This window comes from Neolamprologus multifasciatus, chromosome 3 (assembly GCF_963576455.1).
Source record: "Neolamprologus multifasciatus chromosome 3, fNeoMul1.2, whole genome shotgun sequence".
Taxonomy (NCBI): domain Eukaryota; kingdom Metazoa; phylum Chordata; class Actinopteri; order Cichliformes; family Cichlidae; genus Neolamprologus; species Neolamprologus multifasciatus.
In genome coordinates this window covers 46577496-46598850 of record NC_140441.1, presented here as the reverse complement: position 1 = coordinate 46598850, position 21355 = coordinate 46577496, and the positions used below count along the sequence as shown (strand labels likewise).

The window sequence follows — 21355 nt, the reverse complement described above, 5'->3', positions numbered from 1 at the left end:
CTAGGGGTGCAATGATACTCGTATCGATATTGAACCGTTCGATACAGTGCTTTCGGTTCGGTACGCATGTGTATCGAACAATACAAATTTTTAAATTTATTTTATCAACTTTCCTTTGGACGATGCTGTCTGTGTTGAGCGCTCAGTGGATCTGCGCTCGACAGTGCAGCCTAGGCGGAGTAGTCGAACACAGATTCACTGAGTGCAGGGCAAGCTAGCGAGACAGAAGTTAAGCTCACCTTGCAACATGGCAAATTGAACCTCCCCCACCCTCATTCAGATCTGGCCTTTGGAACTATTTTGGTCTTCATGTGACATATGACCCTGAAGGTAAGCGCGTCATGGACAAAAGTAAAACAGTATGTTGGATGTGCCACGCAATGCTCAATTACATGGTGGGAACTAGTGCGTTAGCGCAGTTAGCTCGTTAACGTGTTGACCCCGTCCAGCCCCATGCACGGGGCGATCCGCGGTAGCTCGTTAACGGAGATTTGCCGTGTTGTGGCGTTAACGTCATTTCAGATTAACGCTGACAGCACTAGTGGGAACACAACGAATATGACTGCACATTTACTCCGACATCATCCTAGTGCAAAGACAAGTGGAAGCAGAGAAAAACAACAAGCAGGCATGCTACAAACTTTACCTGAGTCATTTAGACAGCTGTTAGCACATGATTCTCCTTATGGGGACCTGATATGTTTAATATGCTGCTGAGAATATAGCCCAGAAGAAGCGTATAGTAGAGCTTTTATTTTGGAAAGAGCCATTTCTCTGTAATAAACTCTCTTTTCCAAAGATGAGTGATTTCTCGATGAGATAGATTTTTTTATTTTTATTGCTTTGTTGTTTCAGCAACATTAAATTTAAAAACTGTACTTTTGAGTTAAAATATATATTTATAATTTTAATAAATGACAAATTAAAAAGGCATGAACATTTTTTTTGTATCGAAAAAATATCGAACCGTGACACCAAAGTATCGAACCGAACGGAACCGTGAATTTTGTGTATCGTTGCACCCCTATTAAAAACATCTTAAACAGAAAGAGAAAAACAACGTCAAAGAAAACACAGACTCGTTACTTGCCTTTACTTAAAATACAACAAATGAGAAAGGTTTGTTCATGTCATTCTAGAGGTCCCAGGCCTTATCATTCAAGACATGTTTAAGCAAGCAATATAAATGAAGCACAGGGAAGGCTGAAAAGTACATATAGTCAAGATTTGCATCACTGAACACATGAAAAGAAAAAGGATTTTTGAATACTACACATTTTTGCATCACAATTGCTAATCTAACTTCTTAAAAATGTATCTTATTTCTATGTTGCATGTAACATTATTAGTATTTCAAGGTTTCTAATGACGACACAGCTGTTAATGCACGGGAGTAAAAAGAATAATATTTTCCTCTGAAATGAAAACGTATTGGGTTTCACAAAATGGAATCACACACACATAAAGTAGCTACGACACTAAATGTACGAGTATATTTTGTTATCTCCTGGTTTTATAATAAACCCAAACCTGCATCATAGTTTCAGCACACGTTAAACAATGTTTGTTCTGTTAATCTGTTAGTCTGTTTAGAGAATAAAATATATGATTTCATTTGTATGCGTCTCCTGTGACGTGGCTCACGTTCGAAGGAACAGACTGACAGAGTTTTGACGTTTTACATTATGACGCTGTATCATTGTTTTTGCACATTGAGATGTGTGACAAGAACGTGAGGTCGAGACTGCTTTACATATGATGGGAGCTTAGCTATTATTGCCAAAGACAATTAAAGTGCATGTTGCTTACCCACTAACTTAATGGCATATACAGCAATTCATAAAACATACATTAATATAATACTTTGCCCTATAATGCCTTTGTCTTTGTTTATTTACTTGTACACTAAGTAAACAATCCTCACATCTTTAAGACAAAGTGATATAACTGACCTCAAATTAAATAGGTTATTATAGGTTATTTAACAAACCAGGCAAAGTTTAAATGAATTTTCAAACAAGTCTTGCATTGAAAACAACAACAACAACAAAAATCGCCGCTCTTTCATAAATTCATTCAGATAACCAGTCCAGCATGAAATTTGGCACTTTTTCCAGCGTTCCTGTTGCACACACGGTTCAGTCACGAGCACGAAATCGCCTGAACATATTCTGTGTTTTTGTGGTATTTACTGCGTAAATGAGTCTAAGCAAAGAAAAGGCATGAAAGCGATGAAAACCTGTCTGATCTATGACTTAGTCGTTTAATATACTGTCCCCGATTCATATCCTCAGGCTTGAAAGCAGCACAGGTGCTAACGCCAATCTTAAGCTGATTGAATTGATATTAAAATATTTTGTTCCTATTGTCCGAACAATTAAATATGTCACTTGATTTGTGCTTCCTGGTGATTTGTGCCAGTGTCAGCTGTAAAGTGTCGTATTCTTAAACTGACAAACGGCTTTTTAAATATCTAATTGTCCAAAAGTAGCAATGAACCACCGGAACATGGACAATGAAAATCCCTTAGGTTGTGTGTATGTTTGTGTATTTTTCTAACCTCCAAGCACAGGATCCTGCAAATCACTAAATACAAAATCGTATGTATTGACTGTGCAACCACTGTCTTTTACAGAAGCTAGCATACGGAGGAATCATGGCTGTTTTCTCAACAGCAACCAAATTGTTGTGATTATGTCAATTTAGTTTGTTATAAGGAAATACGTTTTAGGTGGAGATCAAACTTTGCCTAACACTACGCAGCTTTTTGTGTTTGCATTGATAAAACTGCTTCATTTGCATTTCCTATATGCGCAGTTTGAAGTTATGTGTGAGGTTATGCCCAAATCTGTACAAGTATCAATGAATTAACACCCCAAACTTTTGCATTTAAACTAATTGTGAGTTTGAGTGTATAACAAATTTGTTAGACCACCAAATGTCACGTTTATACCAAAGTCTTGGTAATTTTTGTTTTCTGTGTTTCTGTACTGGTCAGTCCACCAGTATGCTCAATCTGTGTAATCAGAATTATATTTTAAGTGTTAAAATATAATTTATGTTGTTACCCATGAGTTTTCAAATTTACTGGTTAACACAAAAAACAAAATAATAATAATGATGGTAATAATTGTTATGGACTTTTTTTATTTAGTTGCCAAATTACATTTTTTTTCTTGCATTTCTGAACAAAAGTTTCACTGGTTGAATATTATGATTCATTCATTTTAGACTTTTTAGGAAAGTCCAATTTGCTGGATTAATTTTGGGTATAAAAATGTTAATTTAGTTTATTATTATGAATAACAATATGAATTTATTTGTAAACAGGTTTCGACAGATTTCTAAAATATTTGTGTTTTGTTCTTATTCTGACAGGAGGTCGAATAAACTTGTTGCAGAGCTGCCCAGTTTGCTAATGCATGTGGTCACACTCTCTACAGTCGCTTTCCAATAAATACACGATTTTTTTCAGAGCCAAACACCTTGTTCAGATATATATATATATATATATATATATATATATATATAGTATATTTTTATGACTAAGCATGATCCGCTTATTTGCCTAAGCTAGCCCTAGTTGCTATTAAAAGATACATTTAAGCTTATCAAAATGTTTATTTGATTGTGATTAAAATACGTAGCAACTTATTTAATATATGCTTCAAAGATTTGAATGTCTCAGTGTGTATTTAGGACTATAAAATGAACTTATTGTTGTTTTTTTCAGTTGTTCCCTGCAATGACTTCTTGTGATTACAAAAATCAACCAAACAAACTGACTTCTCGTTACACAACAGCAGTAGAAAGTTATGGTACATTATGAAAAATAGTGGTTGGTTGAGTCACAGCTGGGAAACAAATTTCAGTTATTTTGATTTAAAAGTGGAGGAAATATGGAATACGGGATTATTAACCGGCAGTCAGCTGTCACATTGTAACAAAGTATTTCGTTCACCAGTAAACTACAAAGTGTCTTGTTTATGAGTAAGAGAAGCAGCAGAAGAGGCAGACGTTTATAGGGTTGGCCAGGCTGAAAGCATTGCTTACAGCAGTGTGAGACAGAGGGATACTGTCAACGTTACTCTCTTCTGGCACACTGGCTTAGCTTTCTTTGGTTACAACCTATCGAGTGAAAAGCTGACTGCCTGTTTTGTTAGAAATGTGCTGAGGATGTGACGACTCAAAAAGCAGGATGAATTCTGTGTAAAACTAAAGATTTCTCTTTCTTAAAAAACAGACACAGTCATCCTTTCACGTATATTTGCATACCAGAAGAAGAAGGTAGTCAGAGTCAAGATTAAAGCTTGCCAAGGCAAGGAAACTAGTTTTTACAAATGAACGTGTATTTCTAAAAAGATACACACTATTTACCTTGTCTCGCTCTCTCTCTGTATTTGGTCATTTAAATAGAGAAATATAGATATAATTCATGGAGATGCTGATGTAATTTCAATTCTGTTCAGTGAAGGATTATAAAGAACAGTTAGGCCATAAAGCTTCCTCGTAAAAATGAAATATGCTGTAGATAAAGCACTAATGCACTACAGACAGGTGAGACTCTACCAAATTTAACACATTTGTGCTGGAATTTGATGGTAAAGTAACATTTTAGACAAACTAGAGCAAAAAAACTTTATATGATGATGGCGCTGATTTCAAAAGCCAAAGATTTTTCCTTAGAGCACTTTTCAGGACAATCATGCAAACACATCCAGCAGAGCACACTTAAATAGCCTATAAAAGTAACACTAAAGCTGTTTCTCATTGTGGATCGAAACATTTCGCATTAAAAAGCAGTCGAGTTTGTGTTTAAAGTGTTGCGATTTTATCGGGCGAGGTCTAGTTGTACACAAACTAATATTATCTTTGAAAAAAATCCTTGAAGGCTACTCGACGTTAAAAATGTAACAATGTACTAAATCATTTGTTAACGCAAACGTTTACTTTCATAACGTTCCTCTCTGTTTATACAAAGCCAGTAAGCTGCACAGTCATCAGCGAAGTATTTTTGAAACATTAGCATTTTTGTTTGGCATTGTTGTAGGAAAGTACTCAAGCCTAAATTCGTCTTACCGTTTAAGAAGTTAATAATGGTATTGCAGCAATTACATATGAACTCAGTAACATGTGTTTAAAAGAAAGAGCATAAACCTACCTATATTTGACCTGTCCATTCCTGCTGTTGACATTCCCAAGGTAATGCTGGTTAAAGATGATGTTACCCAAAATTAGTACATTACTAAAGCGCCCTTCATAATGTTTGGGACAAAGTGTTGCTTTTGTACAACTCCACAGTGGATTGTTAATTTTAAAATATACTATGTGTGATTGATGAGCTGATCAGCTCTAATTTAAAGGGTTTAACAAAAAAAAATCATTGAGTTGTTTTTCAGAGGTTCAAAATTTCTGGGATAACATAAATTTATGTCTTAACATCAATTTTAAGACACTTTAAAAAAAATTTCAACCAATGTCTGCTTGAAGTCTAGAAACAATGGACATCAGCAAATGTTGTTTCCTTTGATCTTTACTCAAGACAAACTAGATTTCCCTCTATGTGGTGATATACCACTTTGGATTTAAGCCTTAGTTATTATGAAACTGTGGCCCTCTTCCACAGTGTGTCCTTAGCTCTGGCTCTCTCTCCTACCCCCTGCTGGTTGCGACAGATGGCTGTCAGTCCCTGAGCCTTGTTCTCCTCGTTGGGGCTTGCTCTATATATTTTAGGGTCTTTACCTTAACACTTAAAGCTCCTTAAGGTGGCTGTTGTGATTTGGTGCTTGCTGGGTTGAGATCATGTGACAGACTTGGGACAATGTCCCGTTTCTTTTCCCTTGAGAAACTGTTGGGTTGCTTTTTCAGTATGATTTGGGTCCTAATCTGTTTGCACTGTTAGTGCTGTCTGATCATTTTCTGTCTGAGCATCGTTTGGTTAGGTCTGAGCAGAGCATAGAGCGCTGCACACTTCACAATGCTTCTATCAGCAGTCACATTGTCAGTGACCCAGTTTCCCTGGCACGATGCTGGCTCCACCATGTTAGGCAGATGCTGTGTGTAACAGTCACGATTGTGTGGTGTCTCTTTAAGACAACTAAAATTAATGTTAATGATGTCACAAGTGTGCGCCACTGCTCTCTGTGGAGTGTGGGAGAAGTGTGCTTGCACACTTACGTATGGACTGAGATGGACCTCATATCTTTATCTCCTAACTCAAAGTAACGTTACAGGTTGTATGAACACAACTTGCCTCGTAAGGTTGGTGAAGAGTGTGTTTATTAAAGGATGAGCACTGTGGAAATCCCAGTACCAGTGTGCTCGTGAGTGTTTCTGCCTTCCCCTCTCAACCACTGAATACAACTCACGTTGCATGTGGCATGCTTTGGATCATCAGCTGTTTCTCTCCTTATCTATACTTTTATTTCCTCGTCTTTATGGTTCAAGTTAGTCTTGGCTTTTGTCCTGTCTTCCTCCCCTAACCCCAACCAAGGGCTCCTGAGCCTGGTTCTGCTGGAGGTTTCTTCCTGTTAAAAGAGAGTTTTTTCTTCCCACTGTCGCCAAAGTGTTTGCTCATAGGGGTCATATGATTATTGGGTTTCTCTCTGTATTATTGTAGGGTCTATATTACAATATAAAGCAGCTTGAGGGGACTGTTGTTGTGACTGTACACTGTGTAAATCAAGCTGAATTGAACTGTTTTTTGTTTTTTAACATGTTTTCTGGCCTAATGTAACTTTCCTTATCTTTAGTGTAATCATTGGTTTGCAGCTTGTTATAAACCATTTGTGGATGTTGACAGTGTGACCTGCCTCTTTGTGTTTTTGACATGATTAGATGCACTTTGCTGGGATGATCAGGGGATTTGTTCTTTTTAACAATGCATGAGCCACTTCTGGAATTAGGTTTGCTTGGATTTTTCAGCCTAATGTCGACCTTCGTCTTGACGCATGCTCAATCATCCAGGTAAGTAAATCTCCAAAAGTTGATTATGTTCATCTGGACGTAGCGTTTTGTGGGAGAAACATTTTGTCATCATCCAGGTGACTTCTTCAGTCTCAGCTGACTGCAGCTTTCAGTCTTATAACAGTACATTTGCATAATGACTGAAACCAGCACCACTGAAGGAACAATGGGCTGGGAGGTCATGACCATTGATCAACAACCACTGATCAATGTCCATGAGTCCCATTCACAGAGAGTTGGGGAATGGCTGCAATCACAGCATTGTAAGATGGTGACAGATGTACCCTTAGGCCCCCTCCTTGATTCAGAGATGGTCTTTCCCTTTTCACGTAAATGGCCTCCTTGACTCCGCCCTCAAACCAGCGTTCCTCCCTGTCCAGGATGTTACATCCTCATCATTGAAAGAGTGTCCACTGGCCTGTAGGTGTAAATAGACTGCAGAGTCCTGGCCTGACGAGGTGGCTCTTCTGTGTTGTAGCCAGAGGTTGTTTGGTTTCCCCGATGTATAAATCCTGGCAATCCTCCTGCACTTAACAGCGTACACTATGTTACTCTGTTTGTGTCGGGGGACCCGATCCTTGGGGTGGACCAGTTTTTGGCGCAGCGTGTTTTGGGGTTTAAAAGCCACAGAGACCTGGTGTTTCGAAAAAATGTGTCTCAGCTGCTCCGATACTCCTGACACGTACGGATCACTACAGGTCACTTAGTCAGCGGTCGTCCTTCTCTCCTGGATCAGCTGGAGCTTTCCAGCCAATTTCCTGCTATTCATAAGATTGGGGAAACCTGCAGTCAGCTGAGACTTTTCTCCCACTGAAAACGTCCAGATGAACAGAATCAACCTTTGGTAATGTCGACCTTCCTCACCTGCAAAATTTTGTTTTTAAAATTACAGTAAATTTACAGTGAAACACTTTGAATTATGATTAACCTTCAAATATTATGTCTGCTTTCTTTTTCACTAAATAACAGTGAAGCAGGCCTCACCCTCCCACAAAAGCATTTGTCAGTCAATTGTTACGTTTATTTTTGAACATCTGAAAGGTAGGGGGACTACGCCGTTTTATGCTATACAGCTCATGCATAACTTTTGTAAAACCCCTTAAATTAAACCTGAAAGCTTGCACTTGAGTAACATATTGATTTATGGAGTGATTTCCACCGTGGTGCTGTTTAAAGGCAAAGCTTGGTCTTTGCCCCAAACATTCTGGAGGGCGCTGTTTTGATCCCAAACGATTGATTCTCGTTATAATGTAGACACAACCTTCAAGGGTAGTTTTAATAAAGTGCCTTTAGAAATGTGCAGATTTGACAACCCAATTCAGCATCACACATATTTAGAATTTCCATATTTACACAGAGAACAGAATTGAAAATGAGCTGTTGCACTTTGTTTGCACACTTTTACTTTACGACAGTGTGCGGGAAACGTATCCTCACGTTCATCACGTTTTAATTTATTTTACATCTTTGTAGCTCAACTGCAATAGGGTCCGCGCGAGACTTATAGCGATGACAAAAACAGTTTGCTTTTTTTTCAGTGAAATTAAAGAACTTTTCTAACTTCTGATTGAATTCACGACCTCTCGTCAGGACCAATAATCCTCAAGTGTATTCGCCTGACTCTGTTGGACTCTATCAGATTTGATCATTCTTTGAAAATCATTTAAAATACAACAGGGTGTTTTAGTGCTTTTCCACAAGTCCGTTTTAGATCCATGGAAAGAGGTATTTGTGTTATTTTGTTCCTTCTCTTGTTTTTTGAGGAAACAACATGTTAAATACACCTCAGTAGTAAAATCAACGCGTCCAGTGTACCAGTTAATTATTATAAACTTCATAAATTCGGCATTAATCATAGACCTATTGGAGTTGATTACATGATGTAGATGATTTTAAGTTCCCATCATGTGTCTGTGTATCGTTAGTTCTTCAAGGTTTTGTTTTGTATCTAAAACTACATTTTGTTTACTTGATTTTCCTCCTCAGTACAGAGTGTTGTGTTTATTTGTGTTTGTAACTGATTTGTGTTACTTCCTTGTTGTTTAAACCCTTGTCTTCCTTCCTGTCATGCCTCGACAACTTCTCCTTATTTCCATCCACCTTCTGCAACTAGATGAGATCACACTCCACCACGCATTGCTCAGTATACTCTTTCACCAGCTCCACGCTCAGGGTGTTGTGGCAGAATTCAGCCATGGCCTTCCAAAGCGGTGGGTCTAGGAACATCTGGCACATCACGTGACCCTTCAAGGTGGCAGTATGGCGCTGCAGGTGGTACAAGAACTGCTGTCGAGCCAGGGCGAGGTCTTTACCAAACATGTCGATGTTCAGGTAATACCTGGTTAAAGAAAACATCGTGACTGTGTGAAAACAGTTTCCCATTCTTAGCAGGTTGATTGTAAATGTAATGACCATATAATAGAAACAACACGTTCTCATCCCAAAACGTAACGTTCGACGCCATGTGACAAATCGTCGGTATGTTACAGAGTCGGAAACATGAGAACCATTTGGAATGAAACATGTAAATTTATTTTGCTTTCTCATCATTAATCGCTTTGGAAACACTATCTAATACAATTAAGACTGTGGTCAAGGTTAGGGCTGGAATACACGGCTGGAATGTGTGTTATCGCTGGGAGCGTCATTCCATCCACAATCCGGTGCATATCATAGGTGCTATGGGACGTGACAAATCGTCAGTATGTTACGCGTTGGCAGTGTTGGGGAGTAACGGAATACATGTACCGCCGTTACGTATTTAAAATACAAAATATGAGTAACTGTATTCCGTTACAGTTACCGTTTAAAAAGGTGGTATTTAGAATACAGTTACTTTGTTGAAATAAATGGATTACACGCCGGTACTTCCCTGTTTCATATTGTGGCGGGTCAGGACTGTTTGGGTTTTGTTTGACAGCTACGTTCTGTTGTTCCAGGCAGCAGCGTTATGGTTGCCATGGTTACAGGGTGACGCTCTCTCTGCAACTGTGTGTTTCCTGGGTGAGAGAGCGCCTTTTTGTTGTTGTTATGCTAAGCTAATATTAGCTTAGCATTGGGCAGAATGCTAAGCTAATATTAGCTTAGCATTCTACCTGTAGAATGCTAAGAATGCTATCTGTAGCATTCTGCCCAATGCTAAGCTAATATTAGCTTAGCATTGGGCAGACTGTGAGCGCGAGGTGGGAGAAAAACTGAACAGAAACTATCTGTACCATGTAGAAAAGAGTGAATTTTCTTGTGCTCCCTATACTATTAAAAGTTGCTATTATAGACAATGGTTCGTGTTGCTGTCAGTACACTTGCTTCAGCAACATCCATTTAGTCTTATCAATAAATGAAGAAGGAACATTTACCAGTCATCTCCAATGGGGACCCTGAAAGGGAAGGTACAGAGGCTGGCCACAGTAGGATTGGACATATCATCCACCATCCAGTCAATCTCCTTCTTTAGTAGGATTGCCATGTTACTGGGCAAAAGCTTGAATGGCTGCCAGTCTTGAATGATGGTCGCGTTAGGGAGGACCCCGTGCATCAGGTCACTGTTTAAGTAGAGCTGCTGGATTGCTGTATGGTCCAGACGCACTGGAGGAGGACTGGAGCAAAAGGTGGACAAAGTGGATTCATTGTCTCCTTCTAGACCAAATTCAGAGAGATGCAGCTTGAGGTCTTCAGCTCTGAAGCGCATCAGCAGGATTCCCTGGAGAGAGAAAAGGCAGCATTGAAAGCATGCGAACAGCCCACAAAGGCTCATTTAACATCAGGACAGATCAAAACATTTATTTACTCTACCTGCTTAGTTATGATGCGGTACTTTTCAAAGTCCTTTGGTCCAAGCTTATCATCACGGGTCAAGCGGCATACTTTGACCTCTGGATACCTAGATTTAACCAGCTCAGCACAAAAGCGTAGCAGAACACCCGCCACGCCCTTGCCCCTTTCCTGGGGGGCAACACGGAGACCTTCCACCAGCATGGTCTCCCCATCATCGATGACACAGACAGACTCCAGAGCAATCTACCAAGCAATCAAACAAAGGAAGATAACAGATAAGAAATTATAAGCCATCACGCTGACACGGATACCTTTAATTACTTATTTATCTAAGGCTACGTTCACACTGCAGGTGAAAGCGCATCAAATCCGACTTTTTTGACCCTATGCAACCCATATCCGATCATGGTGTGACAGTGTGAACGGCACAAATCCGATATTTTCAAATCCGACCTGGGTCACTTTTGTATGTGGTACTGAATCCGATACATATCCGATGTTTCAGAAAGCGACTGCTGTTTGAACGGTCGGGTCGCATTAAATCCGTCTTTTACGTCACTGACACAAGACAGACGCTAATTATCAGCGCCCGATAAGACATCGCGAACGCTTCCTGGCCATCCGGTGAAACTGTTGGGAAGACAACGTGAACATTTTATTTGTACTGTATAATCTGCAGATTCTGACAGAAATCTGCAACTATCCTTTGAAGCACCGCTCCTCTAAAACAGCAATAAGGATCATTATTAGGTTATTTACATTATTATGTAAATAACAAAATAACTTAAAGCAAAAATTGGGAAACGTAAAGTCCGAAGTCTTTATATTAAGGGCCATCAGTCAAACAATACTGTTTGCTCTGGGTCTAAACAGAGCGCGTTGTGTGTGACGTCTTCTTTTGCGCATGCGGGCCGCTTTGAGCGTTCACACTAGAGCACATTTGCTGTCGCATTTTATTTGTAGTGTGAACGAGCAGACAAAAAAATCGGATTTGAGCCTTAAGACCTGCAGTGTGAACGTAGCCTAAGGGGCTAACTCTGCTAGTTTGTGAGGAAGTCATATCTAGTTGCCGGGTGTTTTACTCAAGCTCATAGTAGCAAGTTTGGCGGTTTGTTAATAGGAGAGATAATTTACTTAATTATGTGCTCGAATCAACAAACAGCATTCAGATATATGTTTTGTTATGTTTTATATGTATAGTAGATGTATATGTAGACCTGCTGAGGTTTCAGGCTGGCTGCATCAGGGTGATGCTTTACAGCCATTTATCCAGTGAACTGAACTTTTACTACTGAGTGAACTTACCACTTTTCCATGTTTGCGTGCCAGTATAACTGTACGGTTGGTATCCTGCAGCCAGTTAGTGTATCTAGTAGGTAGATAGTCAAGGCCTCCATAGATGTCCTGGCTCATAGCCATGATTTCATCAAAGTCCTCCTCAGTTGCCACAGTAAACTGAAGGCCTGCCTGGGACAGGGCCTCTGGGAGCTGGGGCATATTCAGGCTGGTATCAATCTTCATCTTGGAACAACTGATAAGATAGAAATGGAAGAGATATTATTGTGGACTATATTAAATCATATTTTGTGCTTCAGAGCGGGATGTCATTCTCGCGTAATCAAAAATAATTAGCCACAGATAAGTAAATCATTTTACCATTTTCTGAAAGCAGAATATAACAGACCTCAAGGTGTATGGCTGGTGAACCAAGTTCACCGATTCCATCCTTAGCAAAGGGGACAAAACGTTAAACACTTTAGTATTAACCACACCAAGAGACACACATTCATTATTCAAAGGCACTAACCAATAGGAAATCAAACATACATGAGAAGAAGAATTAGGAGCTGATTGCTTCTGCAAATTGGATTGCAGGTTTTTGCATTAGTGGAGAGGCCGTGCATGTAAAATAGGAGGTTCGATCTCGGACAGAGGCCAGAAGAGTCATTAACCAAATTATTTAACAGCACATGTTTTCTTTCTCACAACACTGTGGGAAAGCCCCCAGTTTGGACCGGGTCTATCGTTGGTTCCATTCAAATACAATCAGTGCTCAAATGCTTTATGGATCACGTCTCTGATGTTAAGTAACACATTTTTCAATTCAATCCAATTTTACTTATATTGCAATAGTTCACAAAAACAGGTACTTTATATTAGAGAGAGAACCCCAGAAATCAGCTGAGCAAGATTTTGGTGTCGGGAGAAAGAACTCCAGTCGAAGAAAAGTTCAAGGAAGAGCCTGCATAGCATCAAATTATTATAAAGGAACCTAAAAAGTGCAGATTTGGGGATGAAAGGTTTTGGCCATTGCAGCACAAAATCCAAGATGAACATGTCCTACTATGCATAGTAGGACTTAAAGACAATAAAGCCTTTCTTTTCAAATTACAGCCCCACTTCAAAGACTGAAATATCCCTCTTTTACTACCAATGAAACATCAAGGAATGTGGAGAACAATAGCTGCTAAGAGGTGATCATGAATTGGGACGTTTGCCTTACATCAACCTAACATCAACCACCTCGGTAGACATACCATTGCATGTCAATTAGTGTAGCAGTGGGTGGCAAATACAAGACTGTGGCAACAGCAAACCACAAGGCCTCAAACACCAAACCACAAAGGAAAAAAGAGGGATTTTGCCGCATGTTCAGAAGACACAGATTGTGCAACCTCTGAAAGAACGTGATTGGAGCAACTTGGTCAACAATCTGCCAACGGTTGCCATGAAAGAAGTGTTAACGGGGTTTTACAGGTACAATAACATACTCGCAGCAGAGTACAGCCCAAGGCATAGACTGCACATCAAACCACTAGCAACTACACTGAAGAAAATTAAAAGATCGTCGCCACAGAGTTATGACCCCAACTACAGACACAGAAGTAGTGAAATCCTGTGGTTCTGAAAACTCAAGTCCAATTCAACCACAGTTGTGGCTGAATAGAAGGGCAATGTTCTAAACCTCATAAGTTTGTAGTGGCTGTCCTGTGTGGACCACATTACTACAACTTTTTCAAGCTTCATCTTATCTGCATCACACATGTTGGCCGAGGAAACTCGTCTGCTATGAATCTAAATTGGTGAAGATCATTTACTGGCTAATGCTCTCTGTGTTCCCATCTGAAGCTTAGATCCTAACTGATCTCAGAGCAGTGAAAGCAGATTCAGCGGCAGCTTGCCAGGCATGCCATCATGTGCAAGCCACCAGGAAAAAAGCTGCTGGCCTCTCAGCTTGCACCGCTCCAGTCATTGTTAACAGGAGATGGACAAAAGCGTCAAAACACAGAGAGCTGCAGTTTTCTATGAGATTGAAAGAAGCACAGTTTTCAGTGGCAACAACCAACTGTGGCCACAACATGGCAGTAATGTTAACTGACAGGTTAATATTACTGACAGCGCTGTGTGAGATGAAAGGAGATAGATCGCTTTACTTTGGTATGTTTTAATTTATGTCTATTTTTAAACATTAGACTTTTGTATGACAGAGTTTTGGGGTCACATTAAGAAAAAATATTATGGATCATTCTGAGAATAAAGTCAAAATGTGGAGATTATACAGTTGTTTCGACGGCTGCTGTACCCTCTGAGTTCAGAATCGGTTTTAGTAACCAGGAAGGACGTTGTTTCTCTTTTAGCACATAAACACGGGGTGTTGAAAAGTATAAAGATGTTGAAAAGATGGTGAAGCTACGTGTGGTCAGACGGGGAAACCACACAAACCTGGTCGAGTGTCTGATTTGCTTCACTGACTCGTGTAAACAAGTCATTTTGTATAACGACTGTGACGGTCTGTAATCTGCATGTTTCAACTTTTTCTCAAAATATTATTTAAACTTTTTTTTTCAAAATATTGAATAAATTGAATAAATTTCGACTTTATTCTCAAAATGATCAATAACATGTTTTTTCTTAACGTGGCCCTAAAACGCTGTTGTACTATCGTCTTGCAGTATCACAAATTCTGAAATGTACAGTTTACAAATGAAGAACAGTTGCAAACTTTGCATAACAACCCATTGTAGACTACAACTTTTCCACAGTAAGTTTTAACCTCAACCTCAAAGTGACAAAATCACACACAAAGAAAAAGAAATGACATTTGATTCAATATCTACCATTACAAAAATCGATATTTATTGTTCAATGTGAATACATAAGAACGCCATAGGGGCACTAAGGAGAAGCAACAACCTGTCCACATATTTCAGCATCTGCCAAACACAAAGCTGCTATTTTAAGCGATACATTTGTCTTCAGCCTCCACACACCTGCAGTACATAACTCTGTACTACTAGAATTGCTCACACTGAACACTTGTAATTATAAAATGTCAAAAATGTACAAAAATGGCCCAAGAGAGTCAGATAACCTTCGATGAAAATTTAAAGAAAAGTAAAAATATATGGATGAAATGTATAAAGACGTAACTCTGAGAGAATCCTGGAAAGTAAATCCTGCTTAATTTGTACGCTAACGATAAACAGTGCCTGTAGTAAAACGTTGCACCGTCATTAGGTCGTGTTTCTGTGTAACTGGATGTTTGTTTGTGGATTAATTCTAGATTTGAACCCCTCAGAACTTTGTGTACTCAGGTTTCTTCCATTAATCCAAACACATTCATGTTGTTGCTGATATTTTTAATTAAGGTCGATGCAAAATAATTACGTCTTTAATGGAAGGCAGACTAGAGAGACTGAGACTAAAGCATGATATACATATCAAGCCATATTAAACAATTTGTTGTTGTCGTTATTGTGGCTGAACTGGGTTATTATAAGTGTGTTTGTCTGGGTTTGTGATGTGCTGAAGCACTGGAGTGTGGACAGTTCATTGGGGAATTGCAGGCTAACACAGAAATGCTAAACATGTTCCTACAATCTATTAATCGGCCATGTGAGCTGCAAGGGCATTTGCAGTGAAAACACTGTCTGGTCACAACAGATTGAAATGTACACATTGGGGACGCTGGTATTTTTCCACCATGCCTTTGAAGCTGTGAGATGAGCTGCCATGCTTGGCTGAGTATCCTGGTCCTACCAGTGAGAGGAATGCTATTTTATTTTTGTCTTTCTGTCTCTCAAACACTTCTCTCGTGCTCCTAATGGTTCTCTCTCAATGGCTGGCAGTGTTCTCCAGACAAAATGGAATAGGGCAACACTGACTGACCATCTAACGTGCAACTATCAGTGCGGACCTACGTCTAGTTTTTGTCCGAGCTGCCCAAAGGAGCTTTAGAACTGGTGGTATGAAAACACAGCGGGAAAAAATGTAACCAAAAGATTCACAAAAACAAGGACCAGACCATGATGTGACTTTATTGGTGAGTCATGAAGAACACGCATTATCCAGTAATTTCAGTTCAGCAAAAAAAAGCCTGCTGTTGGAAAATGTAGGCAGTGTGCCTTTCACTCACAGAGCAGTAGTTGTGGTTATAATAAACATACACAGCATTTTAACCAAGGTGACAATAAGTTGAAAAGACTATTCCTGGTATTAAATGTCTTACACTGGTCATCTTTGGTGTGAACCACAATGTGAACAAACTTTATGCTTTTATGCATCAATGATGCTTAACAGTGTGTACAGCTGCAGCTGTACTGAGCTTTACCCACTGTTGGGAGTCTCTATGTGTTATTCACTCAATTCACGATTTTAAAGCATGTATAGGCTGTCACATGCACAGGTGGCAAAAACTGGAAAATGCTGAAATGCCACCGAAGCACATCGCCCTCCATAAAGGCAAGGACAGCAATAGCTATCATTCAGTTTATTAGTGCTGTCAGCGCTAAGCTTGTTAAAATGCCGTTAACGCCGTAACCACAAATCTCCGTTAGCAAGTTACCGAGGCATCAACACGTTAGCGCGGTTAGCTCGTTGTACATTTCACAAATGAAGAACAGTTTCAAACTGCGGTCATGGTGTTAAAGTCATTTTAACGAGATTAACGCTGACAGCACACATTTTTATACATTTTCTATGTGTGAACATATTCAGCTCTTTACAACGAGCCATGTGCTCAGTACACGTTGTTGTTGTTGTAAACATGCAGCCTCCTCATTGCACTCAACTGAAAAAGTACACTGACATTCTTTAACAACCTATGAAAAGTGTTAGCTCACATGGTCAGTACACTCTGGTGAAGTCACATGTCACATACATTCATAATGAACATACCATCTTTTTTCTCTGCTAAGAAGCAAGAAAATATATTTGGAATATGTTTCCAGCTTTCTTATTTTCTGTTTTGCACCAGTTAAACACATAATTGTTTGGGCCATCACACTGAAAAGAACTCCAAATAGTACAAAACTCAAAGGAACACACCATGGATTCAGTTGGTTGGTCAAGTGATGACAACATGGACACCAAAATGATTCATGTCTCCTGGGTGCATCTGTGGCTCCAGTGCTTCATGCCAGTAGCCTCCATGTTGATGCAAAGACATTAGCATATCAGTCTGTTGCATGATAGCAGGATCCGTTTCTCCCACGCAGCCCCGCCTATACATGAAACACACCATTGACACAAAGGCACCAGAAAATCATTAGTTTGTAAATCTGTCAATAATCATTCTGTGCTTGTTGTGATGACATTAAGACAACTGTGTCCTGCACTCAAACTATGTCACCTACACTGGCTGGTTCTGTGTAGGATTGATAACAATTCAGGTAAATGAATAAAGTAACTGCACATTTCTATGAATCATAGCCACAGCTAAACTGTGGAGAACCTCGTAATCTGGTCTAGTCTAGACTACAGAGATTAATGTATTTTAATAAAAGTTATTAACAAAGGCAGTTGCATATTGACACTGATGTTCCTGTCCCTCAACAGACAAATGACTAGCGCTCTCATTTTGTGGTTGTGAGGTGACTATATAAAGAAAAACATTCAAACAGCACAGCCAGTGACCGAGCAGTCTCAAAGATCAATAGTGATTTCTATCGTAAAACTATGAGAAGTGATGATCTGAAACTTCACTTTCACAAATTATATTAAATGCAACATTTTTCTAAATAAAGATGAAATGATCAAAAAGCTTTTTAGATACTAAAGTGACCCAAACTGAATTCCAAAATGTATCTAAGAGCCTTCTGAGGGCAGCTGTACAGTTTTTTAGGATAAATGAATTGCAGTGCAATAAAGATGAATCCATATATGGGATTATGGAAACTGTTAGATTTTTTTTTTTTTTGGAGATGACAGAGACTTTGTAAAAGCCTCAGCATTTTTCAGTAACTATTAATTATGTTATTTGTGTATTGAAGGCATGAAAACTTTTGCTTTTTCTTACGGTGAGCTGTTTGAAAGTGTTTGGATATTGGAGAAGTCTGATGAACCCACTAAGTAGGTGATAAGTTGGTGAGGTAGAAGTAGACAGAAAATCCCCTCTGCTATATTTAACAGCATACCTTGCACACACACATATGTGTTTGTATGTGTGTGTGTTTCTTTAGAATTCTCACTGAAGGCATCAAAACTATGAATGAACACATGTGGAATTATGTAGTAAACAAAAAGTGTGAAATAACTCGAGTTTTATATCTTAGATTATATCTTGGTAATAACCACCCTTTGCTTTGATTCCTGCTTCGCTCACTCTTGGCGTTCTCTCCATGAGCTTCATGAGGTCGTCTCCTGAAATGGTTTCCAACAGTCTTGAAGGAGTTCAGAGATGCTGAGCACTTGTTGGTCCTTTGCCTTCACTCTGAGCTCCATCTCATCCCAAACCATCTCCACTGGGTTTAGGTCAGGTGACTGTGGAGGCCAGACCATCTGGTCAGCACTCCATCACTCTCCTTCATGGTCAAACAGCCCTGACACAGCCTGGAGGTGTGTTTGGGGTCATTGTGCCTTTGGATGGTGGTAGCCATGATGGTTCAGTGCGCCTTCAATTTTGAATAAATCTCCAACTGTGTCAGCAGCAAAGCCCCCCCACACCATCACATCTCCTCCTCCATGCTTCACAGTGGGAACCATGCATGTAGAGACCATCGTTCACCTTTTCTCCGTCACACAAAGACACGGCAGGTGGAACCAAAGATCTCAGATTTGGACCCATCAGACCAAAGCACAGATGTCCTCTGGTCTAATGTCCACTCCTTGTGTTTCTCAGCAGCTGTTTGACCATAAAGGCCTGATTCACACAGTCTCCTCTGAACATGCAGAGATGTGTCTGCTACTGGAGCTCTGTGTGGCATCTATCTGGGCTCTGATCTGAGCTGCTGTGATTTCTGAGGCTGGTGACTCGGATGAATGTATCCTCAGCAGCAGAGGGGACTCCTGCTCTTCCTTTCCTGGGGCGTCCTCATGTGAGACAGTTTCATCGTGGTCTTGATGGTTTTTGTGACAGCACTTGGGGACACATTCAAAGTTTTAGCAGTTTTACAGCCTGACTGAGCTTCAGTTCTTAAAGTAATGACGGGCTGTTGCTTCTCTCAGCTGATTGGTTCTCGCCATAATATGAATTCTAACAGTTGTCAAATATGGCTGTCAGCTGTGCACCAACCTGACTGCTGCACAACACACCTGATGGTCCCAACCTCATTAAGAAGGCAAGAAATTCAACAAATGAACCCTGACAGGCACACCTGTGAGGGGAAACATGTCATGTGACGACATCATGAAGCTCACAGAGAAGGCCGAGGGTTTGCAGCGCTGCCCACAAAGCAAAGGGTGGAACCTAAAATATAAAACATATTTATCACTTTTGTCTTTACTACATAATTCCATATATCTTGCTTCATATATTTGATGTCTTCAGTTTGTATCTACATATGGCAAATGGGGGTGTGTGATCTCTGGCTCTGTTGCTGCTGTTGCACAGAGGATCACCTGGCCACGGCGGACAACTAACCCACTTCTGTCCTATCTGCCTTCCCAGGGTCCAGAAACAGCCGGCACTGTTCTTGAGCAACAGGGCAGGAGTGCTAGAAGTGTGGGCTGCCAGGACACCTGAGGCCTGACTGTCCGCTGATGGAAGTGGGATAGGTGTTCCCCATCGCCGGAGCTCCGGCACCCTCCCCCGGTCCCAGACGGACTACCACATTCTGGTAAGGTGTCAAGTGGGTATAGACCAGGCTTTGGTAGACACAGGCTGCACGCAGACTCTGGTCAACCAAACTTGTATTGTTAGAGGCTGAGTGGGTGGAGGTTAGATGTGTGCATGGGGACGTCCACAAATATCTCATGGTGCCGCTGCTGATTAAATTTAAGGGCAGAATGCAGTTATATCGCATCCCTGATTTTGGGAACCTTTTGGGGCTGTGGGTCAATGATTCACCCCCACGGGAGATTTCCCACCGGAGCAGTCATGTGACCAGTGTTGGTCAAGTTACTTGAAAATAGTAATTAGTTACTCATTACTTTTCCAAGAAAGTAATCCTGTAATCCCATTCTTCATATTCCAGCATATAAAATAAAATGGAGGTCCCATTTGAGCGCGTTGGCATGGACCTCATTGGGCCATTTCACCAGAGTGTACGTGGCTGTCGCTTTGTACTAGTTCTGGTGGATTATGCAATCCAATACCCAGAAGCAGTGCCGCTGTGCACCTTTTCTGCAAAGAGAGTGGTGCAGGCGCTGTTTCAGGTATCCCAAAAGAGATACTGACAGACCAGCTCACGTCGTTCATGTCTTGCACACTAAAAGAGCTGGACGAATGATTGGGTGTTAAATCAGCGTCTACCATCATCAGACTGATGGGCTGATGAATAAGACTTGAATAAGACCCTGATTCAGATGTTCGGATGTTGCTGCATTGCAACAGAGTTTTGCAGATGTGTTCTCCGCCTTTACGATGCTCATAGAGCACCATTTTGAAACGCAGCCTGGCGTCACTGGGAGTTCACAGCCCTTCAGGTTGCCTGAACATAAGCAACATTTCAGCCAATTCAGAAAGAATTGGCTGAAATGCTGAAAATGGGAGTGATAGAAGAGTCACACAGCACTTAGTGTAGCCCCATAGTTCTGGTATGAAGAAAGAGGGGTCTATACAGTTCTGTGTCACTACCACAGGGTGAAAAAAGTGTCACGGTTTGATGCCTACCCCATGCCCTGGGTCGATGAGCTCCTGGACCGATTAGGTAATGCTTGATTTTTCACAACACTTGATTTAACCAACCAGAGTCGAAGGAAAACACTGTCTTCTCCACTCCGTATGGTTCGTTCCAATTTGTCACACTTGTGTTCGGCTTGTTCAGAGCCCCGGCCACTTTCCAGTGCCTCATGGAGCTAGAGGGTCTCAATGCCCGGTGGTATCTAGTTGTAAAGCCAGACACCCCCGGGTTCGGCTCGATGCAGCTCTGACGTCAGTGGTGCAGTGGGCTGCAGTGCCAAGGAGGCTGAGGACCAGGTAGAGGGGATTCAATTAATCAATGCTCCTCTTTTTGTAGTGACACTGAGGACCACTGTGTGTGTGCAGAGACAGAGCACTCAAGGTGCTGACCAGGAGAGAGAGATATGGTCAGAAGTTTTCATGCAGTCATCATTGGCATGAATATCATAGCATTAGATCTGTTAATTATTTATTTGAACTGTTCTGTATGTTTGGATGGAATGGTACAGCGTGCATCTTTAATGAGTTAGTTTACATACAGGCTCATATAAACAC

General features: G+C 40.4%; 1 protein-coding gene and 1 long non-coding RNA gene across 4 annotated transcripts in view; one reads left to right on the top strand and one right to left on the bottom strand.

The window, feature by feature from the left end:
• Positions 1 to 3491, top strand: LOC146523682 (uncharacterized). Its single transcript, XR_014873109.1, has 2 exons — positions 1 to 3123; positions 3155 to 3491. It is a non-coding gene; the product is annotated as an uncharacterized LOC146523682 (long non-coding RNA).
• Positions 1077 to 21355, bottom strand: part of nat16 (N-acetyltransferase 16) — a 43459-nt gene continuing 23180 nt past the window's right edge. Inside the window, exons 2-6 of one of the 3 annotated variants that reach the window (XM_085154003.1) lie at positions 17068 to 17243; positions 12046 to 12271; positions 10759 to 10983; positions 10323 to 10666; positions 1077 to 9304 (exon numbers count right to left, since the gene is read on the bottom strand). In XM_085154003.1, coding sequence (XP_085010129.1) covers positions 9076 to 9304; positions 10323 to 10666; positions 10759 to 10983; positions 12046 to 12261 — 1014 coding nt within the window. In that variant the 5' untranslated portion in view covers positions 12262 to 12271; positions 17068 to 17243 and the 3' untranslated portion in view covers positions 1077 to 9075. The other 2 variants (XM_085154004.1, XM_085154002.1) reach the window with 2 other exon arrangements.